Below are 18,321 nucleotides of genomic sequence, written 5' to 3'. Positions count from 1 at the left end.
CAATGTGAATCAAGGAAATGGCAAAGACGATGAAGCCTACCAATGGTAAGTAGTGTGTGGCTAAAAGCTCCTTTTTAGATTATTTTTTTAAGAAACAAAAGATAGTCACAAGCAACAGCGCAGGCATGCTTTCCCAGGCGAGATGAAAAAAAATTGAAAAACCTCTCAATATGCAAACCGAAAATACACTTGTTTTTCAATCTACTATTTTCACTCTCATTTTCACTGACATAGTTGTAGGGCTCAAATGCAATGTCATTAAGTCACACATAAAGATTCTTCCTCAAGCTATGTTAAGTCCCAAAGCATTTGTTCAATCAAACCTGGGTGTAAACGAAGAGTCCCTTTACAGCTTCTGCTGAAGATGTTTAATGTAAATATATGAAAAAGCTGACCATTTACAGTAGTGGTCCTATTACACTGCCTGGGGTGATAAGGAATTTGGAAAACAATACAACTAGAGCAACTATACTAATCAGACACCCACAGTAAATGCATGCGACTGATCACAAATAATAAATAAAAAGATAAGGTGGCAATGAAACAAAGTAAGTCGTCCAAACTATCCTTACACTTCCTCATGAGAAGATAGGTCTTCATTATCTGTGGTTTGTTTTAATGCCTCTTTCTCCCGTCTCTTTTTTTCCTTCTTTTCCTTCTTTGACAGTGTCCGCTTGAAGTTCTGGATCACACCCTCTTTTTCCAGTTTCTCTGGACCATTGCTTTGAACCTTCTGAAAACAGTATTAGAAAAAAAATCAACATTGATATGTTTATAGGTTTTCAAAAGATAATTAACACAGAGGATGTAGAGCGTGCTCATCCAGAAAAGTGTGTGCAAAAAGATGAAACAAAAGGCAAATGACAACACCCAAATAAATATTCCTGCAGAACGGTAATGCCTTGTCTGGAAGAGACTAAATCTAGATGCAGATTCCTTACCTTTGAAGCTCCCTGGCAAAAGACTGGATCTGGAAGATCCAGCGTGAGCATTACCACTGCACACCAGTAGGTGGTGTATTTCGTCTCTGCATGCGTCGGCGGCGTCCACATCGGATGTGATGTCCTCAGGACCTATACAGGCGTCAGCCAGGCACGCTGAGGTCAGTTTCTTTTCACGACTTTCCACACCATAAGTGCGGAGCCATGAAGAATACTGACCAATGGTGGGGAAAACTAGGATCATGCACAGGATCAGCCCTATCCCGAGAAATCCGTTCGAAGAGCAGGGAGGATGGGTGGTTCGGTAAGGAATCTGTGGCTATAAAGTCTATGCCAGATAAGGCATTACTGAAGGTAAGTAATATGTTCATATGATAGAGACTCTAGCCGCAGATTCCTTACCTTTGAATAGAGACCCAGCCAAAATCATCTTTGGTGGCGAGTCTGTGGACCAATTTAACACGAGAAAGTCCTGCATGACCAAACAGGCAAAGTGATCATCTCTACGGACATGACCGTCCAGACAGTAATGGTTGGTGAACATGTGCAGGGAAGCCCACTTTGCTGCCTAGCAGATGTCCAGGACTAGAACTCTGCGAGCTAATGCAGTGGTTGCAGCTTTAGCTCTGTTGGAACGAGCTCGCTAACCTTCTAGAGGTTGCTTCTAGGCCAATGCGCAGCAGATTTTACTGCAGAGCATGACTCGTCTGGACATTGTCCACTTCTGCACAGCCCTGCCTTTCTTCACACCAACATACCCCAACAGTTGGTCGTCCAACCGGAATTCTCGTAGGCGGTCAAGGTAGAACGGCAACACTCTTTTGGGGTCCATACGGTGAAGTCGCTCCTCTTCTTCAGGGGGATCTCTTCTTCCTTAGAGGGATGTGGTGGAATGTAGTAGGAAGGCATGTGATGGATTGGCCTACGTGAAATGAGGTAACCAGTTTCGGTGGAAAGGAGGGCATTGTGTGAAGCACCACTTTGTCAGGATAGACTGATAAGTGGATAACAAGGCCTGCAGCTCACTTACTCTACAGGTAGACTAAATAGCCACAAGGAAAGCTGTTTTAAACGTCAGAAGCCTGAGTGGATAGTTATGGAGAGGCTTGAAAAGAGCACACATCAAGAAAGTTAACACAAGTTTAAGGTCCCAGTGAGGCATGATAAACGAAGGACGACAGGTGAAAACAACCTTTTTGAAACCGATATACAAAAGAGGATTAGAGCAGAAAATGTTGGTTAGGCAGCTGCAAAAAGTCAGAAAGAGCAGACAGATATTCCTTAAGAGTGGCCACAGGAGAGCCCTGCTGAGCAAGAAAAATAATGAAGAGTAGAACTGCAGAAAGGGGATCAATGTATTTTTCTGCACACAATGCCACAATTTTTTTCCAAGGGAAGGCGTAAATCGTCTTAGTGGTGCGATGCCTGGCTGCCAAGATGATGTTACAGACTTCGGGAGTCAGGTCGCAGGCTGTCAACTGGCGCCCCTTAATCTCCATGCAAGGCGTTGAAGACTGGATAGGTTCAGATGGAGGACCATACCCTGCTGCTGTGACAGAAGATCCTCCCAAAGGGGCAGCCTGAATAGAGGATCGATGGCCATGCTCAATAGCTCTGGATACTAGACTCTGGGCCCAATTTGGAGCCACAAGGATGGCTTGGGCACAGTTGTTCTTAAGCTCCTTGAGAACTCTGGGCAGGAAAAGTATGGAGGAAATGTGTATAGGAGGCATGTGCTCCACTTGAGATGAAAAGTGACGTCAAGCTTGGAGCCGCTTTGGAAACGCCAACGGGGAATACCGCTGACATTGCACGTTCTCGTCTGAGGCGAACAGATTTAACGAAGGCTCTGCTCTCCCCATTGTTGAAATAGACCTTGCACAACCTCCTGTAGGAGACACCATTAGTGATCTGCTAGGCATTGATGGTGGGTTTGTCCGCTATAGTGTTCAGAGAGCCTGTCGGGTGTTAAACCACCATGGATATGCCCTGCTGTTCCAGCTATGTCCAGAGAAACAAGGCCTCTTGACAAAAGGTCCACGACCCCCACCCCGCTCTGTTTGTTACAGTACCTCATGGCAGTGGTGTTGTCTGTGAACACCTGCACTAGCCTTCCCTTGATGGAGGGTAGAGAGGCATTCAATGCCAGTCGGATGGCACTGAGCTCCAGGAGTCTGATGTGGAATTCAGATTACACCAGAGACCAGGGTCTTCTGATCTCCACCTCTCCCAGAAGGTTGCCCCAGTCCAGGAGTGAAGTATCTGTCATTACTGTGAGATCTGGTTGGGCAAGAGAGCGGGGTCTGCCTCTGACCGAATCGCAATTTGTGAGCCACCACTACAAATCTTTTTTCAGTTCCCTTAGAGATTTGGACCATGTCAGAAAGGTTCCCGTGATGCTGTGCCCATTGAAACTTCAGGTTCCACTGCAGAGTCTGCATATCCCATCAGGCATCAGTTACCAGCAGGGGGCCATGAGTACCAACAGCCTCAGGCACTGCCTAATCGAAATCCAAGACAGAGGCTTAAACATCGCTATCACAGCCTGACTATTCTGAATCCGCTGCTCGGGAGGATAAGACTGAAACTGCACTGTGTCCAGACCAGCTCCATTGAATGAGAGCCTCTGAGAGGGAGTAGGTGTAACTTTGGCATGTTGATAGTGAACGTCAGCGAGTGCCGGAGATTCTACATAGCCTGGTGTTGGGAGCCAAGAGCCTGGGGCGAGCCCTGCTTCAACGGCCAGTCATTTCCAGAGATGAGCTGCAACCACCACCATCATCTTGGTCACCAGCCGAGGGGCGCTGGTAAGGCCAACAGGGAGCACAGTGAACTGAAATTGCTCGTGGCTTACTGTGAAGCACAAGTAAAGAAGGTGGGCAGGTAGGACAGTAATGTGGAAACAGGCGTCCTGCAAGTCCAACGCTACCATCCAGTCTCCTGGGCCCAGGGCAGACAGGTCCTGAGCTAACATGAGCATTTAAAATGTCTCCTACTTGAGGAAGTATTTGAGGGTCCACAGGTCTAGGATAGAGTGAAGGTCTCCATCCTTTTTAAAGACCAGAGAGTAGCGTGAATAGCAACTGCAGCCAACTTCTGGCACCGGCAAACTTTCTATGGCTCCTTTGGTCACAAGAGCAGTGACTTCTTTGCAGAGAAGGGATAGGCGATCAGCAGATCATGAGATGGTGGCTGCAAGGGGCAGGTGATGGCGAATCCTGCTGCCAGCTAGATGCCCATGCTGGTAATGCAGCAGATTAGGAGGGGAGGAGGCTCCAGCTGCTGGTAGCCTGGGAGGGGGTAGGGAGGGGTGGACAGACCATACCGCTGGCTGTTTGGCCCACCAGGGCTGTGGGTACTGCATCCTCAACCACGCAGATGCTGGTGAGCATGCACAGCTTTGTGGCTGGAAGGGAATTGGCGCGACTGGAAGCCGAAGCCTCTTCCATAGCCACTAAAGAAGTGAAAGGTGGATTGAGGGTGACATGGGGCAATAAAAAGGCCCAAGGACCTGGCCGTAGCCCGATGGCCCTTGAAACACTCCAAGCAAAACCAAAGGGGATGATGGATGGAGTGTTGAACATTGCAAGCACTCTCCCCCAGTCAACTGATCTGGGTTTAATCAATCATAATTCTTTAGCTCAGACAGCCATATGCAAATCAGTCTGACCCTGTGCCTCATGGGAACAGTCCAGCCCGAACTGCCAAGCCATGTCTTCCCTGGACCAGAAACAAGCATCCTGGGACCGGTTTCTGGCTCAGACGCGAGTCCCGTGCTCTCCATACCACTGGAATCAAGCTATCCTGGCTGAAGAGGGGTGAAACCTCGAAACTGGCCCTAGGATGCTTGTTTCCAGTCCAGGGAGGACCTGGCTTGGCAGTTCAGGCTGGACTGTTCCCATTGGGCGCAGGGTCAAGACTGATTTGCATATGGCTGGGTCCAAACTGGAATGGCATGGTGAGCAAAAAAACTATGGATTTGGGCCCTGATCTCTGTACTGGGGTGACTGTATGCCATTGTTCTGCATTCGGTCCATCAATAGTTCTTTTAGCATTTGTCATCCTGAGTGGGACGGGTATGCTCAGACGTGAGTCCGTGCTCTCTATGCCACTGGAATCAAGCTATCCTGGCTGATGAGGGCTGAAAGCCCGAAACGGTCCTAGGATTCTTGTTTCCAGTCCAGAGAGGACCTGGCTTGGCAGTTCGGGCTGGACTGTTCCCATTGGGCACAGGGTCAAGACTGATTTGCATATGGCTGGGTCCAAACTCGAATGGCATGGTGAGCAAAAAAACGATGGATTTAGGCCCAGATCTCTGTACCAGGGTGAATGTATGACATTGTTCTGCATTCTGTCCATCAATAGTTCTTTTTGCCTTGAAACACTCCAGCACCAAATCAGCCTTGTGTCCGAAGAGGCGGAAGCCATCAAAGGGAATGTGTATAACAGAGGATTGGACATTCTCCGAAAAGCCAGTCTCCTCAACCAGGTGTGGGACCTCAAGGACACTGCCGATGAAACCGCTCTGCTCAGAGAGTTAGTCCTTTCAAGTCCTCAATGGATAGTGAACTATTCTGCATTTCTCTGATCGGCAACAGCCTGAGAGAATACGGCCTGGGCCTCCTCTGGGACCACTGGCAGCACCTGTGCAACTGTTTCCCACAGAGCGTGGTAGTAACGGCTCAAAAGGCATGCGGTGTTCACAGCCCCAAAGCCAGGCTGACGGAAGAAAACATCTTCTTCCGCAAAGAGTCCAGCCTCTTGGATTCCTTATCCATAGGAACAGTAGGGAAGTCGAGGCTTGGACCACCAAACTCTCCAGGGCAGGGTGTTATGTGAGGAAGTTTAGGTCCCCTGGGGCGGGGCAGTAATGGCAGGCAATCATATTATTCCCAGGAGTCCTTGTGTGGGGTTTGGACCAAGTCCCCACAAGAACGTCAGGGAGGGCATCATTGAACGGGGATTGTGGTTCTGAGGGGAGGACTCCAGGTTGCAGCATCTCTGTCATGACCTTAGTCTTGAGTGCCACTGAGGGCAACTGAAGGTCGAGGTCCTCATCTGCAATCTGCACCGCTACTGCATAAGAAGCTCCCTCCTCCATAGCCACGGTAGGGAGGGAATGCATACCAGCATATGAAGAAGTAACCAGTCTGCTGACTTCACCCAGTTCCTCACACCAGTCCATGTTCGAGTTTTCTTCATAAGGATGGTATTCCTCAGGGTCTAGCGACCGCTTCCATTACTCCCAGTGTCACAACCCAGGAGATTAGGGCTCAGGCTCTGATCTAGAAGGCAAGGCTCCTGTCCGCAATGCCCCTCCAGCTACGTACTAGAGTTGGGGATCAGAATAGGGATGGTGCCAGCTGCGTCGGAAGCATCGGGGACAGTCGGGATGGTATGACCGGCGGCAGGTCCAGGAGCAGATCCTTGGGAACCGACTGGAACCGGGGACAGAGTGGCCAGAGCAGAACCAGATGAGGCCCCTTCTGACCCTGCGGAGCCCAAAGACGCACCAGTGGGGTCAGGCCATCCGAATATGAGGCGCATGACCTCCTAAAACTCCTTAAGTTGGGTGCGGGTAGATCCAGGTCCTCGAAAATGGGGGAGGCGCACAGTGGACCCAGGCGCCGGCTCTACCGCGTATTCAGGCCTTTCAGTGTCGACAATCCTCGTCAGCTGACATGAGCAGAAGTCGAAGATGTCTTCGAGTTCTTCTTCTTGCATCGAGACTAACCCAAATGTCCTGAGGATTTGGAGATGGATGAGGATCTCGGACTTCGTACCCGCTTCTGGGACCTTACCCTCAACCAGGACCTAGAGTGTCGAGGCATTGCCCACTGAAGCAACATGATCTTGAGGGACCGCTCCTATAAGGCCTTAGGATTCATGGCGTGGCGGTCACAACACTACTTCAGTCGAGGACATGCCCAAGACACCACAGGCATACAAGATGCGTATCCGTTAAAGACATCAGTCGATGACAGGCTCCGCTGGGCTTGAAGGAGGCTTACCTGGAGGACATTCCCGCCATACCAGGAGGAAATAAACCTCATAGGAGTCGACAAAAGTCAAAAACGTCTAGTCAAACTTTGATTGAAGGGGTTAGCTCTATTCCGGATCAGCGCTGGTTGGCGCGGAAAGAATAGAACTGATGTCAGCAAGCCTGGATACCACCTATGTGGGTACCACAGATGTCACTTCCTGCACGGATGACCATACCGACACAGGTGGAGCCAACCAACGCCACCTACAGTAGTGCATGGGAAGTGCTCACAGAAAATCTTCCAGATGCAGTCGGACACAAGGGAAATTCAAAGGCAAGTAATCTGTGGCTAGAAGTCTATCAGATTCATGTGTTTCTTGAGAGTCAGACTCTTACTATGCCTTCCAGACCACAAACACTATATGAAGAACTCTGATTAACAAACATAATAAATATTACTCTTGACACGCATGACTTTGGGTAAGAAATTGCCTTTTTCACTTAGTGGAGCTTCAAAGAATTTACACCAAGTCTCTTTTTTAAAAGTCTGTCCTTACAATGCCAATCACATCTTGCCATCTGTAACAAAGCAAGAGGTTTCTGTAACGACAGTCTGAATCAGACTACAACAATTAACTGTGCATTTAAACCAGAACTAGACACAGTACCATAACTTTGTAAGATCTCAATAGATGTGAGGGAGAATTGGCATTCAGCATCCATAATCGTACAGTCTAGAAGAACAAAAGCCATCAATCTTGAAAGATTAGACTAAAATAATATTTTCAGTAGTTGAAGAAAGCAACAAAATTGCAACCCCACAGAAGGTTATTATTTAAGAAACAGTGGTTTTACCACAGAAAAAAATACACAGCTTTATACTGCTCCATAAAATTCCCAAGTCTAATGTTTTAATTTTAGGTCCAGCTTTTCAGTGGTCTGTCTATCTTATATTAATTTAAGGACCTTCATGTAATGTCTGCCACAACTAAGAAAAGAATCAAGCTTGTGCACGTTTAAATACACAATAATAATAATTTAACACTCATAAAATAAAAAAGATAGTGCGTTGGACAAAGACGAGGTAGAAAAAATACGAGGAAGAACGCATGTACTTGGTCCATGCTCCCAGGAGGATTGAACACTTAAAAGAAAGAGAAGATTGCAAACGAGACTGACAACAAAAACAAATAAGCACTGGCAAAGGCAGTGGAGAGGCGTAGGGCAGAATAGAGTGAGTGGCGCAGAGTCGAACAGAATGGAGTGGAGCACACTGGAGTGATTTGGACTGGAGTGGCGTGGAATGGTGGGGTGGGGTGGAGTGGCGTAGAGTGGCATTGAGTAGAGTAATGTAGAGTGGCCCAGACAGACTGTCCAGGATTTTGAGATTTGCACACAAAAAAAATCCGCAGTTTTGTAAATAGCCTGTGCATTTTATCAAAAGTGCCCAAAAAATTTGAAGGATGCGACTCTCCGTGTATTGGTCCAATGGCTCACCACTGGGACAATAGGAGGGTCTCACCGCAGGTAGGCAAGGTGTTGTTTGTTTATTTTCTCCTCAACCGTCTGCTGTTCATTCAGCGTGGATTGGTCGAGGATAATGGTGAAGCGTGAGCAGAGAGCTCGGCATCAGCCCGTAATTTATCCATGGAAATCGTACAGCCGGGGCCGACCTACACATTCCCGGAACCCTAGTGTGGGTCCCTGTGCTAAGGGGTGTGCCCAGGCAACGACTGAAGGCTGCCGGTGCTACAGGCCGGGACCGGCGGCCTGCGGAGTGGAGCAAGTTGCGGAGGCCGCAGCAATGGTGATGAGGGCAGTCTGCGGAGAGCCGGTGAGCCGCCCGGGTGTAGGGCTGAACCCCAGGCGAGAGACTGCTGCTGACCCTGGGGTCTGCCGAGTGTTGTGCGGTGAGGAGGCGTGAGAAGCGGTGGGAATGAATGAATGAATGAAATAAAATTTATACTGCGCAACTAAAACCCGAAGGCATCAAGGCGCCTAACAAAACAAATCAAAAACCCCTGCAGACGGCGCCCAAGACACCAAAGACGTGGCTGGGTAGCGCCGGACGGCCCCCCTCCCCTCATCGAAGGGCGAAGCCGGGAGAGGGACCTGAAGAGATCGTGAGTGTCGCCTGGTCGGGTGACCCTACGGTGAGCTCCCCTGACCCTGGAGGGCCCACCTGGTTCGTGCCTCTGACCGGGGGCGGAGCAGTTGTGTCCGGGATCCCGTCCGAAAGCGGTTTGCAGCTGATTGAAGGGCCCAATTGGGCCTAGGGACGAGCGGTGTCCGGCGGGAACGGGCCCGCATACCCCAGTGGGTGTAGTGATGATCCCGCCGGCCCTGGCCTGGAACTGCAGCCTTTGTGGGGCAGAGTCACGTGTGGGGTCTGGATGCCGCTTGAGATTGTGCTGCGAAACCTACGGCTGAGGCTGCAGCGGTGACCGGTTAAATGGGCTCTGAACAGTAGCCGCTTGGCCCTTTTAAGTAGATTGGAGCGGTGAACGCTTGCGGCTGGCAGACAACAGGGAGCCTCTTGGTTGCTACGCGGCCAGAGCGATTGGCCTGGAGCTGTTGGTGGCGAAGCGGAACAACTTGAGGAGGGCTTGGCACCCGCCTGCTGGTGTGCCTGTGTGCTGCGAAACAGTGCCTGGTTGAAGCTGGGACGCGACCTGGTGGAGGCCGTGCTGGGGCTGTAATAGAGGTGGCTGTGGCATTAAATCGGATTTTCTGGTGTTGTGTCCCCGGGCGACGCAGTGATTGGGGTCCCCTTGCGCCAGCAGAGCTCCCGGACTGGTGAATCACACTTGCCTAGGCCAATCTGGACACAGACATTTAGCAGGGCCTGGGAGGAAAAACGTGTGGGACCCGCGGTGCGTGCTGAGGCCTCTGGAGTGACGAGGGGGAGGCCTGAGTGGAACAGCCTAGGAGCCTGTGGCATATACTGCTCTGTGGTGGAACAATCCTATGCTGACCTTCGTTTATAGAGCACCCGGAGCCCCCACACGTGTTGTTAGTAGGGGCCCTTGCCTTGGACAGGTGAGAATCTGGCAGTATGGACCTAAGGGTTGCCAGACCAGGGCCCTCTAGGACCCAGAAGACAGTGCCCTGGAACAGTCGCAGCCCCCCCCCCCCCCGACGATCCAGTACAGCAACAACTCCACAAAATATTGGAGGCTATAGCGGACACAAAGGCTACCCTCCATCAGGACATTAGCACAGGGCATGGTGCTTGGCCTGCTGCTCGAGGAACACAAGAAGTTGTCGGAGAGGGTCAAAGAGACTGAGTCTAACGTTGCAGAACTGGCACCGGCCCAAAAGGCCTTGGAGCATCAGATGGGGGCCCTCACGGACAGGGTGTGTTGGCTAGAACGCAGAGAGGAGGATGCCGCAATAGAAGAAACATCATCAGAATCCTGGGCCTGCCGGAAGGGACAGAGGGTGGCGACATGGTGTCCTTCTTGGAGGGCTGGCTCAGGAGTACAGCAGCGCCGGAAGAGTCCCCCTTCTACACTCTGGAGAGGGTACAAGACTCCTAGGGATAGGGTTGCTGGAGTCCTCGTACGGAATGCTGCAGAACTTCGTAACCGTCAGCGACATCGACTTCGCGGGGGGACACCAACAAAACCATCCTCATAGCATACGGAGGAGAGAGCTGAGGGGCTGCGGGCCGCAGCGGAGCTAATGCAGAGTCGGAGTCCTGATTTGGAGGCGGCGGCCAGCTCCTCAAGAGGGACAGATGGCGATGGAACTGACCCTTCCCATAGCGACAGTGTGAAGCTGCCGGTGGTGACGCCCAATAGGGCGGACGATATTTGTTGTATTTGGAAAGCTAAGGCGGCTGTGTCATTTAGGAAGGGCACTGACCGATGGTTGTCTGTTCTAGGCCCCGTGCTGCTGTTCTACCCATGGGGCTGGTGCACTCTCACTGGTTGGGGCGTCCCTCTCCAATTTTGTTTGGCTGCCCCCATTGAAAGCCGTACTAGGTTAAGGCCTCACTTAATACTAACCGTTTCACATGATGTTTGGGTGGCTGACGGTTGTCGGACGGACCTGGCGTTGGGGAGTTGACCACCTTATGGGTCCTTTTGTTGGTTTGTTGGTCCTTTATGTTTGCAGAGGGACGGGATGTTACGAGATACGGGAGGGCGTTGAGGGGGCAGTCCCTAGACGACATCCAGTGGGATTGGCAGGGTCTCAAAGTGTTATACAGTTCGAAAGTGGAACATCAGGGGGATGGGGTCTATCGCAAAGCGCCATAATATTTACTCATACCAGAGACAACAGGATATTCATATAGCTTTCCTGCAAGAAATACACCTGAGCAGCGAGGAGGCTTAAACGGAGATGGAAGGGCCAGGTCTTCACAACTACATACTCAGCCTTTGCCAGGAGGGTGCTCATCTGGGTCAAACCAGGGGTCCCTTTTGCCGTAGAGCGGTAGTGGATGGATGTGGGAGGCAGATATGCACTGGTAGTTAGGAGGTTGGCGGGACAAGAGTTAATTTTAATTATCATATGGCTCAGAAACCATATCAATGGGGGAGAGGAGTTGGCCTAACGGCTAGGGCGCTCGACCTCGGAGGAACTGGGTTCGAGTCTCGGTAACGACGCCAAACATCCTGTGATTCTGGGCAAATCACTTAATCTCCCCGTGCCTAAAATGAATGTGTGTCTGTCCTCATGTAACGTAACTGGTGCTATGTAAAGCGCTCTGATACCTGATTCGGTTCGGGTCTAGTTCGCGCTATATAAAATTCTGCTAAAAAAAAACTAAAAAAAACTCTAGGGAACATTTATGCACCTAACCGGGATCAGGTTGGCTATTTGGATTCCTTTTCTGCTGTACAAGCGGGTAATTTGAGGGGCAATCTGGCTTTCAGGGGGGGTTTAATAGTGTGGCGGACTGTCAGGAAATGAAGCTGGGGTGATGAACGTTGGAACGTGTTCTTCTCTCTGCCGAAGTCGCGCAGGCAGCTGGAAGTCAACGATACCCAGTGATGAGAAGCAGTTGGGGCGTTGCTAAGCGGGGTTTAAATACCAGTAGCGTGAGCCCCAGCTGCAGATGCTGACATCGACGGGACTGGGACGTGCAAGTCCAGCAACTAAGGGCCTGCCATTTCTGCTGAGCGTGCAGCCCCAGCCGCACTGGGCCGGCAAGGATCATCTGCAGCAGCAGCAGGCTCAAGGGAACGATCAATTAAAGAAGAAAACAATGGGCAATAATAAGAGACATATTCAGAGCCCCCCCATATGTAGGAACAAGTATACATGGACCCCCCACACCCTAAGGCGACACGTGGGGATGTGTGACCTGCACCTAGAAGGAAAAAGGAGTCCCTATAGCAGGAGCCCAAGCTGTCCTAAGGGGCAAACAGTAAGACAGCTGCTGCGGGTCCCCTCATCTGACGATTCTCACCATGCTGGAGGGAAGACGTCTACGTGCAGCCCGGGGAATCCTGACAGTACCTCCCACCCAAGGCCCGGGGACAGGGACAGGTTTGTGGGGATTGCGCTGGTGATAAATTTGCAGAAGACGAGCAGCATGACTATGGGAAGCGGGTTCCCAGGTACGTTCGTGGGGACCATAGCCCTTCCAGGCCACTAGATAATATAAAGTTTCCCCGAGTACGACGAGAATCAACTATAGTGCTTACTTCATGTTCTAACTGACCTGCAACTTCCACAGGTAACGGTGGGGCTGGGTGTCGAGTGTCAGGGTGTGTGCGTTTTAAGAGGGACACATGAAAGGTGGGATAATTTTTAAAGCGGGATGGTAAAGCCAACCGTACTGCAGAGTTTTTATAGATTTTTTAAATGGAAAAAGGTCCAATGTATCGTGGCTGAAATTTGCGAGACCCTTTTAGCAGCAAGTGCTTTGCGGACACACATTTTGACCTACTTGGTATGGGGGGGCCAGTCTCCTCTTTCTGTCTGCAAACCGTTTGTACATGAGTTTTGAACGAGTCATATTTTCTTTTAATTCTTTTAGCACTTAATGTTGGAGAGCATGACCCTGTGATGTGGGTTTCAAGGAAACAGGATTTGGCTAGTAAAGGCAAAATTCTAGGATGGTACCCATAGAGAGCGTAGAAAGGAGTGAAACCAGTGGATGCATTTGCCACGTTATTGTGGGTGAATTCAGCTAACCATAGGTGATCAACCCATAACTCTTGTTCAGTTACATAATTTCGCAGTAATTGCCCGATTTCCTGGTTGGTTCGTTCGGTCGGTCTGTCCATCAGACTGCGGGTGATAGGCGGACGAGAGTTCCACCGAAATGTTGAGTAAGGTACAAAATGCTTCCCAAAAATAGGACACAAATTGGGGATCTCGGTCAGAGATGACGTGTGAAGGCAACCCATGGAGTCGTACAATGTGTTGTAGAAATAATTTAGTCAACTGAGCGGTATTGGGTGTTCCTTTTGCTGGGAAGCAATGGCACATCTTAGTCAGTAGATCAACCACCACCATAATGGATGTAAACCCTTGGTCCGAAGGTAAATCGACAATCAGATCAATGGATATGGAATGCCAGGGTGAAGGTGGGGTTGGGAGTGGATTGAGTAATCCAGCCGGCTTTCGTCGCTCAGGTTTGGTACAAGCACATATATCACAAGTTTAGACATATTGCTGATGTGAGAAGTTAGCCTGGCATATGATGTCTACTCGTTCTAGTGGGCACCTTGCACCAGTCTAATCGACCCTTATTGATGGTAGTTGTAAAGACAACCTTATAGAAAGCTATCCTAATGGTAGCATGGCCCAGCAGTCATCAGGCTAAGACTTCAGAGAGCGCATTAAGCAACTTGTTTTACCAATTAGCTCCAAATGAAAGTACACCAAACAAGGTATATATCAAATATATATGTATTTATTCTAAACACAACCCATCTGTACTCTTTGTGAGGTCAGAGGTAAAAGTACAATACAAGGAACTTAATTAGCATACGATAAGTTACACAGTATACGTTTTGCCCTAGGGGCCTCACAAACCATATACTAAAATAGTGGTATAAGAACCACGTCTGAGATAGAAAGCAGGCCTAGGGCATCGCTGGGTCTTCTAGGAACAACCAAAGGTTAGGAAGTAGGAGGCCCACGGGAGACACGTGCAGTGTATAAACACAGCCGCGGAGAACGAACAAGTTAAAAATGTACAATTTAAGGACACTTCTAAATGAACTACGACGGAACCCTTTTAGACTTAGACACTAGAAGGGCCAATACCCTCGAGACTACCAGTACTCGTGTTACCTCACCCACGGAAGCCGGGTGCATAGGTGTCTTTTGGTGTCAGGTTTCGTCGTCGATTTCAATGGAGATCTGCAAAGAAGTGCTGCAGGCGACCAGTGCGGGTGGATCGAAGATCTAAAGAACCTGAAAGCAGAAGGGACAGAGCTTGGGTCACTTGCCAGTGACCAGGATGGCGATGGAAAGCTGCCGGCCAATGTCGGGTGATTTCAGGTTAAAAGGTGAAGTTTGTCTCTTCAGCCACGGGGTCCAGGAGGTGTCGACGACGACCAGGAGCTGGATTTGAGCTGTCCCACGAAGGATCTAGTTGACTGAGGTGTCGGTATCCAGATTGGACCCAACAAGCCTTGGCTAACGCAATCCACGCAGGATGTCGAGATTGGCTTTGTTGCAGACCAGCAAGGTCTGTGGTGCTTCTCCTTTGTAGGGAAGCTGTAGCAAGCCTGGAGCAACCAGGAAAGCAAGTAAGATTTAAAAGTAAGTCTTCAGGGGGCTCACTAGCCGACGGACTAGGAACCCGGAAGATGCGTTAAGCTGAAATGCAAAAGCGGGGCCTGAGCTTCAGTGCAAATGGTGCTCGGGGCTGGGGCTTCAAGTACCCCAATGCACAACTGCGAGATACCTCGGGAGTCGATGCAGTTAGCAAAATGCAGGATGTCCAGGAGTTCCGGTCCAACGTCTCTCGTGTCCGCCACGGGTCTCAGCTTTGCTGTGAGCGCAGGTTGGGGTCAGAGATGTATGGAAGTCCGTGTCCTGTGTCGCAGATTCTTCGGGATCCGGCGGGAGCCTCGAAAATGCAGACCGGCAAAGTTGCTGTTGGTGCCTGTTTGAACAGGGTGGTCACTCCTTGAGCACAAGGGAGAAGTCTTCCGTCTACCAGTCGAAATGGAATGTCGAAGGTCCAGGATTTATGTTTCAGAGTTTCATCCAGGGTAATCTAAAGTCCTAGGGACTGAGATCCTATACTTATACTAAGTTTAAGGGTTGGACTATGTTAAAGGTCCCTCCTATGGGTGGACCTGGGGAGGGGGTGGTTACACCCCTTTCCCTTTGTCCAGTTTCGCGCCAGAGCTGGGGCTGAGTGCCCCAGCAACCGGTTTGAACTGGGAAATGCATGGAGCATCTAATGTGCCCCAGGCAGTGTCTGGAAAGCATTCACTGAATGCAGCCCTCCCTGCCCCAATATACAAAAGCCTGTCTGTGGAGGTGCCAGCACCTCCTTGGACAGGAAACCTATTGTCCAGGCCTGCCCTGCCGGAGTTTCGTCCAGCAGCAGGAGGGCAGGCTCGTGTCTGTGGCAGCAGCATTCATTTTCTGATGCTGAGGCGCTGTTTAACTTTAACTGGGTTTACCAGTAACTACATGTCTTCTCCCTCCAGAAGGGTGGAATGCTACCCCCGCCACCAGGACTGGTGGGGGAGTAGTATTTCCAAAGTGTTTGACACCTTACACGACATGTTTTGATAAAGCCAAACCAAAGTTAGCATTAACCGCGAGGACTATAATGCACTTAAGAGTATATGGTACGGCTATATCATAGAACAGATATAAGGAGATGGTTCCGAAAGCTGCAGAGGGACTCAGCTCATGCTAGGGCACCCTCTCACATAAAACCAAGCACTCTGCCTCCAGGATTGTTAAGGCCTGCCATAGGAGTGACTTATAGGTTACTATGTGTCTATATATAAGGTAGATATAGATATACTAAATCTAAGTACGGGGTGATTACACCACCTTAACCAGGCTGTAAGAACAGACCTGTGGTGTCAGTTTGGAAGGCAAACCAGGGGTGTCACAATACATGCTGCAGCCCCTGGTAGGCCTAGGGTGCACCAATGCCCTGGGTACCTAGGGTACACTATACAGGGGCTCACAAGGGTGACCCAGTAACCAATCTGGTATGTACCTAAAGTACATGGTATCAATTTTATAGAGAAAGCAGATAGACTGGGGCCCTGAATAGCAGGGTCCCAGGCCAACTAAGTCGAAAACCAGCAAAACACCAGGCAAAAAGTGGGGGTAACCATATAGTCATATATCCACCTTTCAACAGCTGACAATCAGTGCATAGAATTGGCCAACAGTAATCTCTTTGAAGTAGTTCCAATGTTTTGGAGATACCATGGTGACCTGACAGACGTCAATCATGACACCATACTAGGGCTTGTTGTTGTAGATCTTTTGTGCGAAGGAACAGATGATTTAGATGGTAGAGAGCACCGTCTATCTTTTGTCGGTCAGGATGTTCTTTTAACCATTGTGCCTGGTCCACCTGAGCAGATGCTTGATGCGCTTGCGTGGTCCATGTGGTATCCTTGATAGTGATATTGTTGATGAAATTAGTCCTGGCCAATAATAAGGGATGTTCGTTAGTATGTTCTGCCCCTAGTGTGGGTCGGGAAAGAGCATCAGCTTTGCCGTTTTTACATCCTGGTCAGAAGGTGATCACAAAGGAAAAATTTGTAAAAAACAACGACCAGCGCAATTGCCTGGGCGTGAGTGCCTTGATAGATTTCAGGAACTGTGATCTGTATACACAGTCACAGGATGTTTGGTGCCCATAAGGAAGTGCCTCCACTCCTGAAAATCTGCCTTGACCGCCAACAGCTCTCTGTCAAAAATGGTGTCATTCTTTTCCACTTCGGCTAATTTACGGGAATAAAAGGCCACTAGGAGTAATTGCCCTGTCTCCAGGTGTCTCTGTGACAAAATCGCACCTAGGGCGATATTAGAGGCATCGGCCTCCAGATAGAACGGTTGGCTGGTGCCGGGGTGTAGGAGAATTAGAGCGGATGTAAAAGCCTTTTTTAGCTGTTGAAAGGCTTGCTCGGCTTCTGGACTCCAAGCAAATGTCTGATGTTTATGAAGGAGAGAGGTAATGGGGCCAACACAAGATGGTAAGCACCACGTAAATCAAGTTTGGTGAAGATGATAGCTGACTGGACTTGATCCATCATGTTGGAAATGAGCGGCAAGGGGTACCTATTTTTAATGGTCACCTGGTTCAGGGCGCGATAGTCTATGCAGGGACTAAGTTCTCCCCCTTTTTTTGGGACAACAAAAGTGGGGATGAAGCCGGTGATTTAGAGTGCCGGATGAATCCATTCGATAAGTATTTATCCAAGTAGGTTTTCAAGAAGATGTTCTCCTTCTCAGTTAAGGAATAGATACAGCTACACGGAACTCGTGCTCCAGGTTTGATATCTATTCGGCAATTAAACTCCCGATGAGGCGGTAGGGTCTCTGCTTTCTGCTCATCGAAAACGTCCAAAAATTCCTTGTATGCACTGGGTAATCACGCATGGGTGCTGGTGACGGCTTGGAATCCTGGGGCCTGGAAGGTATTAAAGGGTATCGGAGCAGGATGTGAACACGTGTGACCCATACAGAATCAAGAACATTACTCAGACAGAAAGAGGACAGTCCGTTTTTGCTAGTCTATGGTAGGGTTGTGTTCTACCAACCAGGGAATACCTAGAATTAGTCCATACTGTGGAGCATCTATTAGGTCGAACTGGCATTTTTCTTTATGCCCCATGGTTATCTCCATGTTAAGAGTGATAGTTCTATGAGACAGGGGCCCAGAGGAAAGTGGGGAACCATATACCACACAAACCTGTTCAATAGTATTTTTCTTTTGAATAGGAATGTGATACCTACGAGCAAACCCCCAGTCACAGAAATTCCCTGTGGCCCCCGAGTCAATCATGACTGACACGTGTTGGAGGTGAAAAGTAGGACCAGATAAGGATACATCTAAGATGACATGGGTAGTGGCAATTTGGTTCGCGTTGGCACCAACTCTCTTCCGGAACGTAGTTGGATTCCGGTAGTTTCTTGGTTTCTTTTTACAGTCTCTTACAAAGTGACCACTGAGTCCACAATAGAGGCAAAGGTTGTCTCGTCGTCTTTTGTCTTTTTCTGTTTTTGGTAAGAGGAGGTCGCACTGAACCAATCTGCATAGGTTCTCCGGCTTCCCACAAATTTTTCGATGGTCGGGAGTCGTTGCGAAATAAATGGGGTGGTAACCTGTTTCCCGCACGCTTCTTTTCCCCTTTTCTTTCATACAGCTGGTGGTCTAATTGTAACACCAGGGTTATGAGGGCGTCACAGTCTTGAGGACGATCCACGACTTGTGCCAGC

General features: G+C 49.5%; 1 protein-coding gene across 14 annotated transcripts in view; it reads right to left on the bottom strand.

Annotated features, from left to right (window-relative positions):
• The window catches only part of AFDN (afadin, adherens junction formation factor), a 1,642,835-nt gene that overhangs the window by 1,430,041 nt on the left and 194,473 nt on the right, over positions 1–18,321 (bottom strand). For all 14 annotated transcript variants that reach the window (XM_078648844.1, XM_078648846.1, XM_078648851.1 and 11 more), the window contains exon 4: positions 573–733. In XM_078648844.1, the coding sequence (XP_078504970.1) occupies positions 573–733 (161 nt within the window). The remainder of the gene's footprint in view (positions 1–572; positions 734–18,321) is intronic.

The sequence above is a fragment of the Lissotriton helveticus genome, chromosome 6 (genome assembly GCF_964261635.1).
Source record: "Lissotriton helveticus chromosome 6, aLisHel1.1, whole genome shotgun sequence".
Lineage (NCBI taxonomy): Eukaryota > Metazoa > Chordata > Amphibia > Caudata > Salamandridae > Lissotriton > Lissotriton helveticus.
The sequence above is the reverse complement of the archived record's forward strand: the minus strand, read 5'-3'. Positions and strand labels throughout refer to the sequence as shown.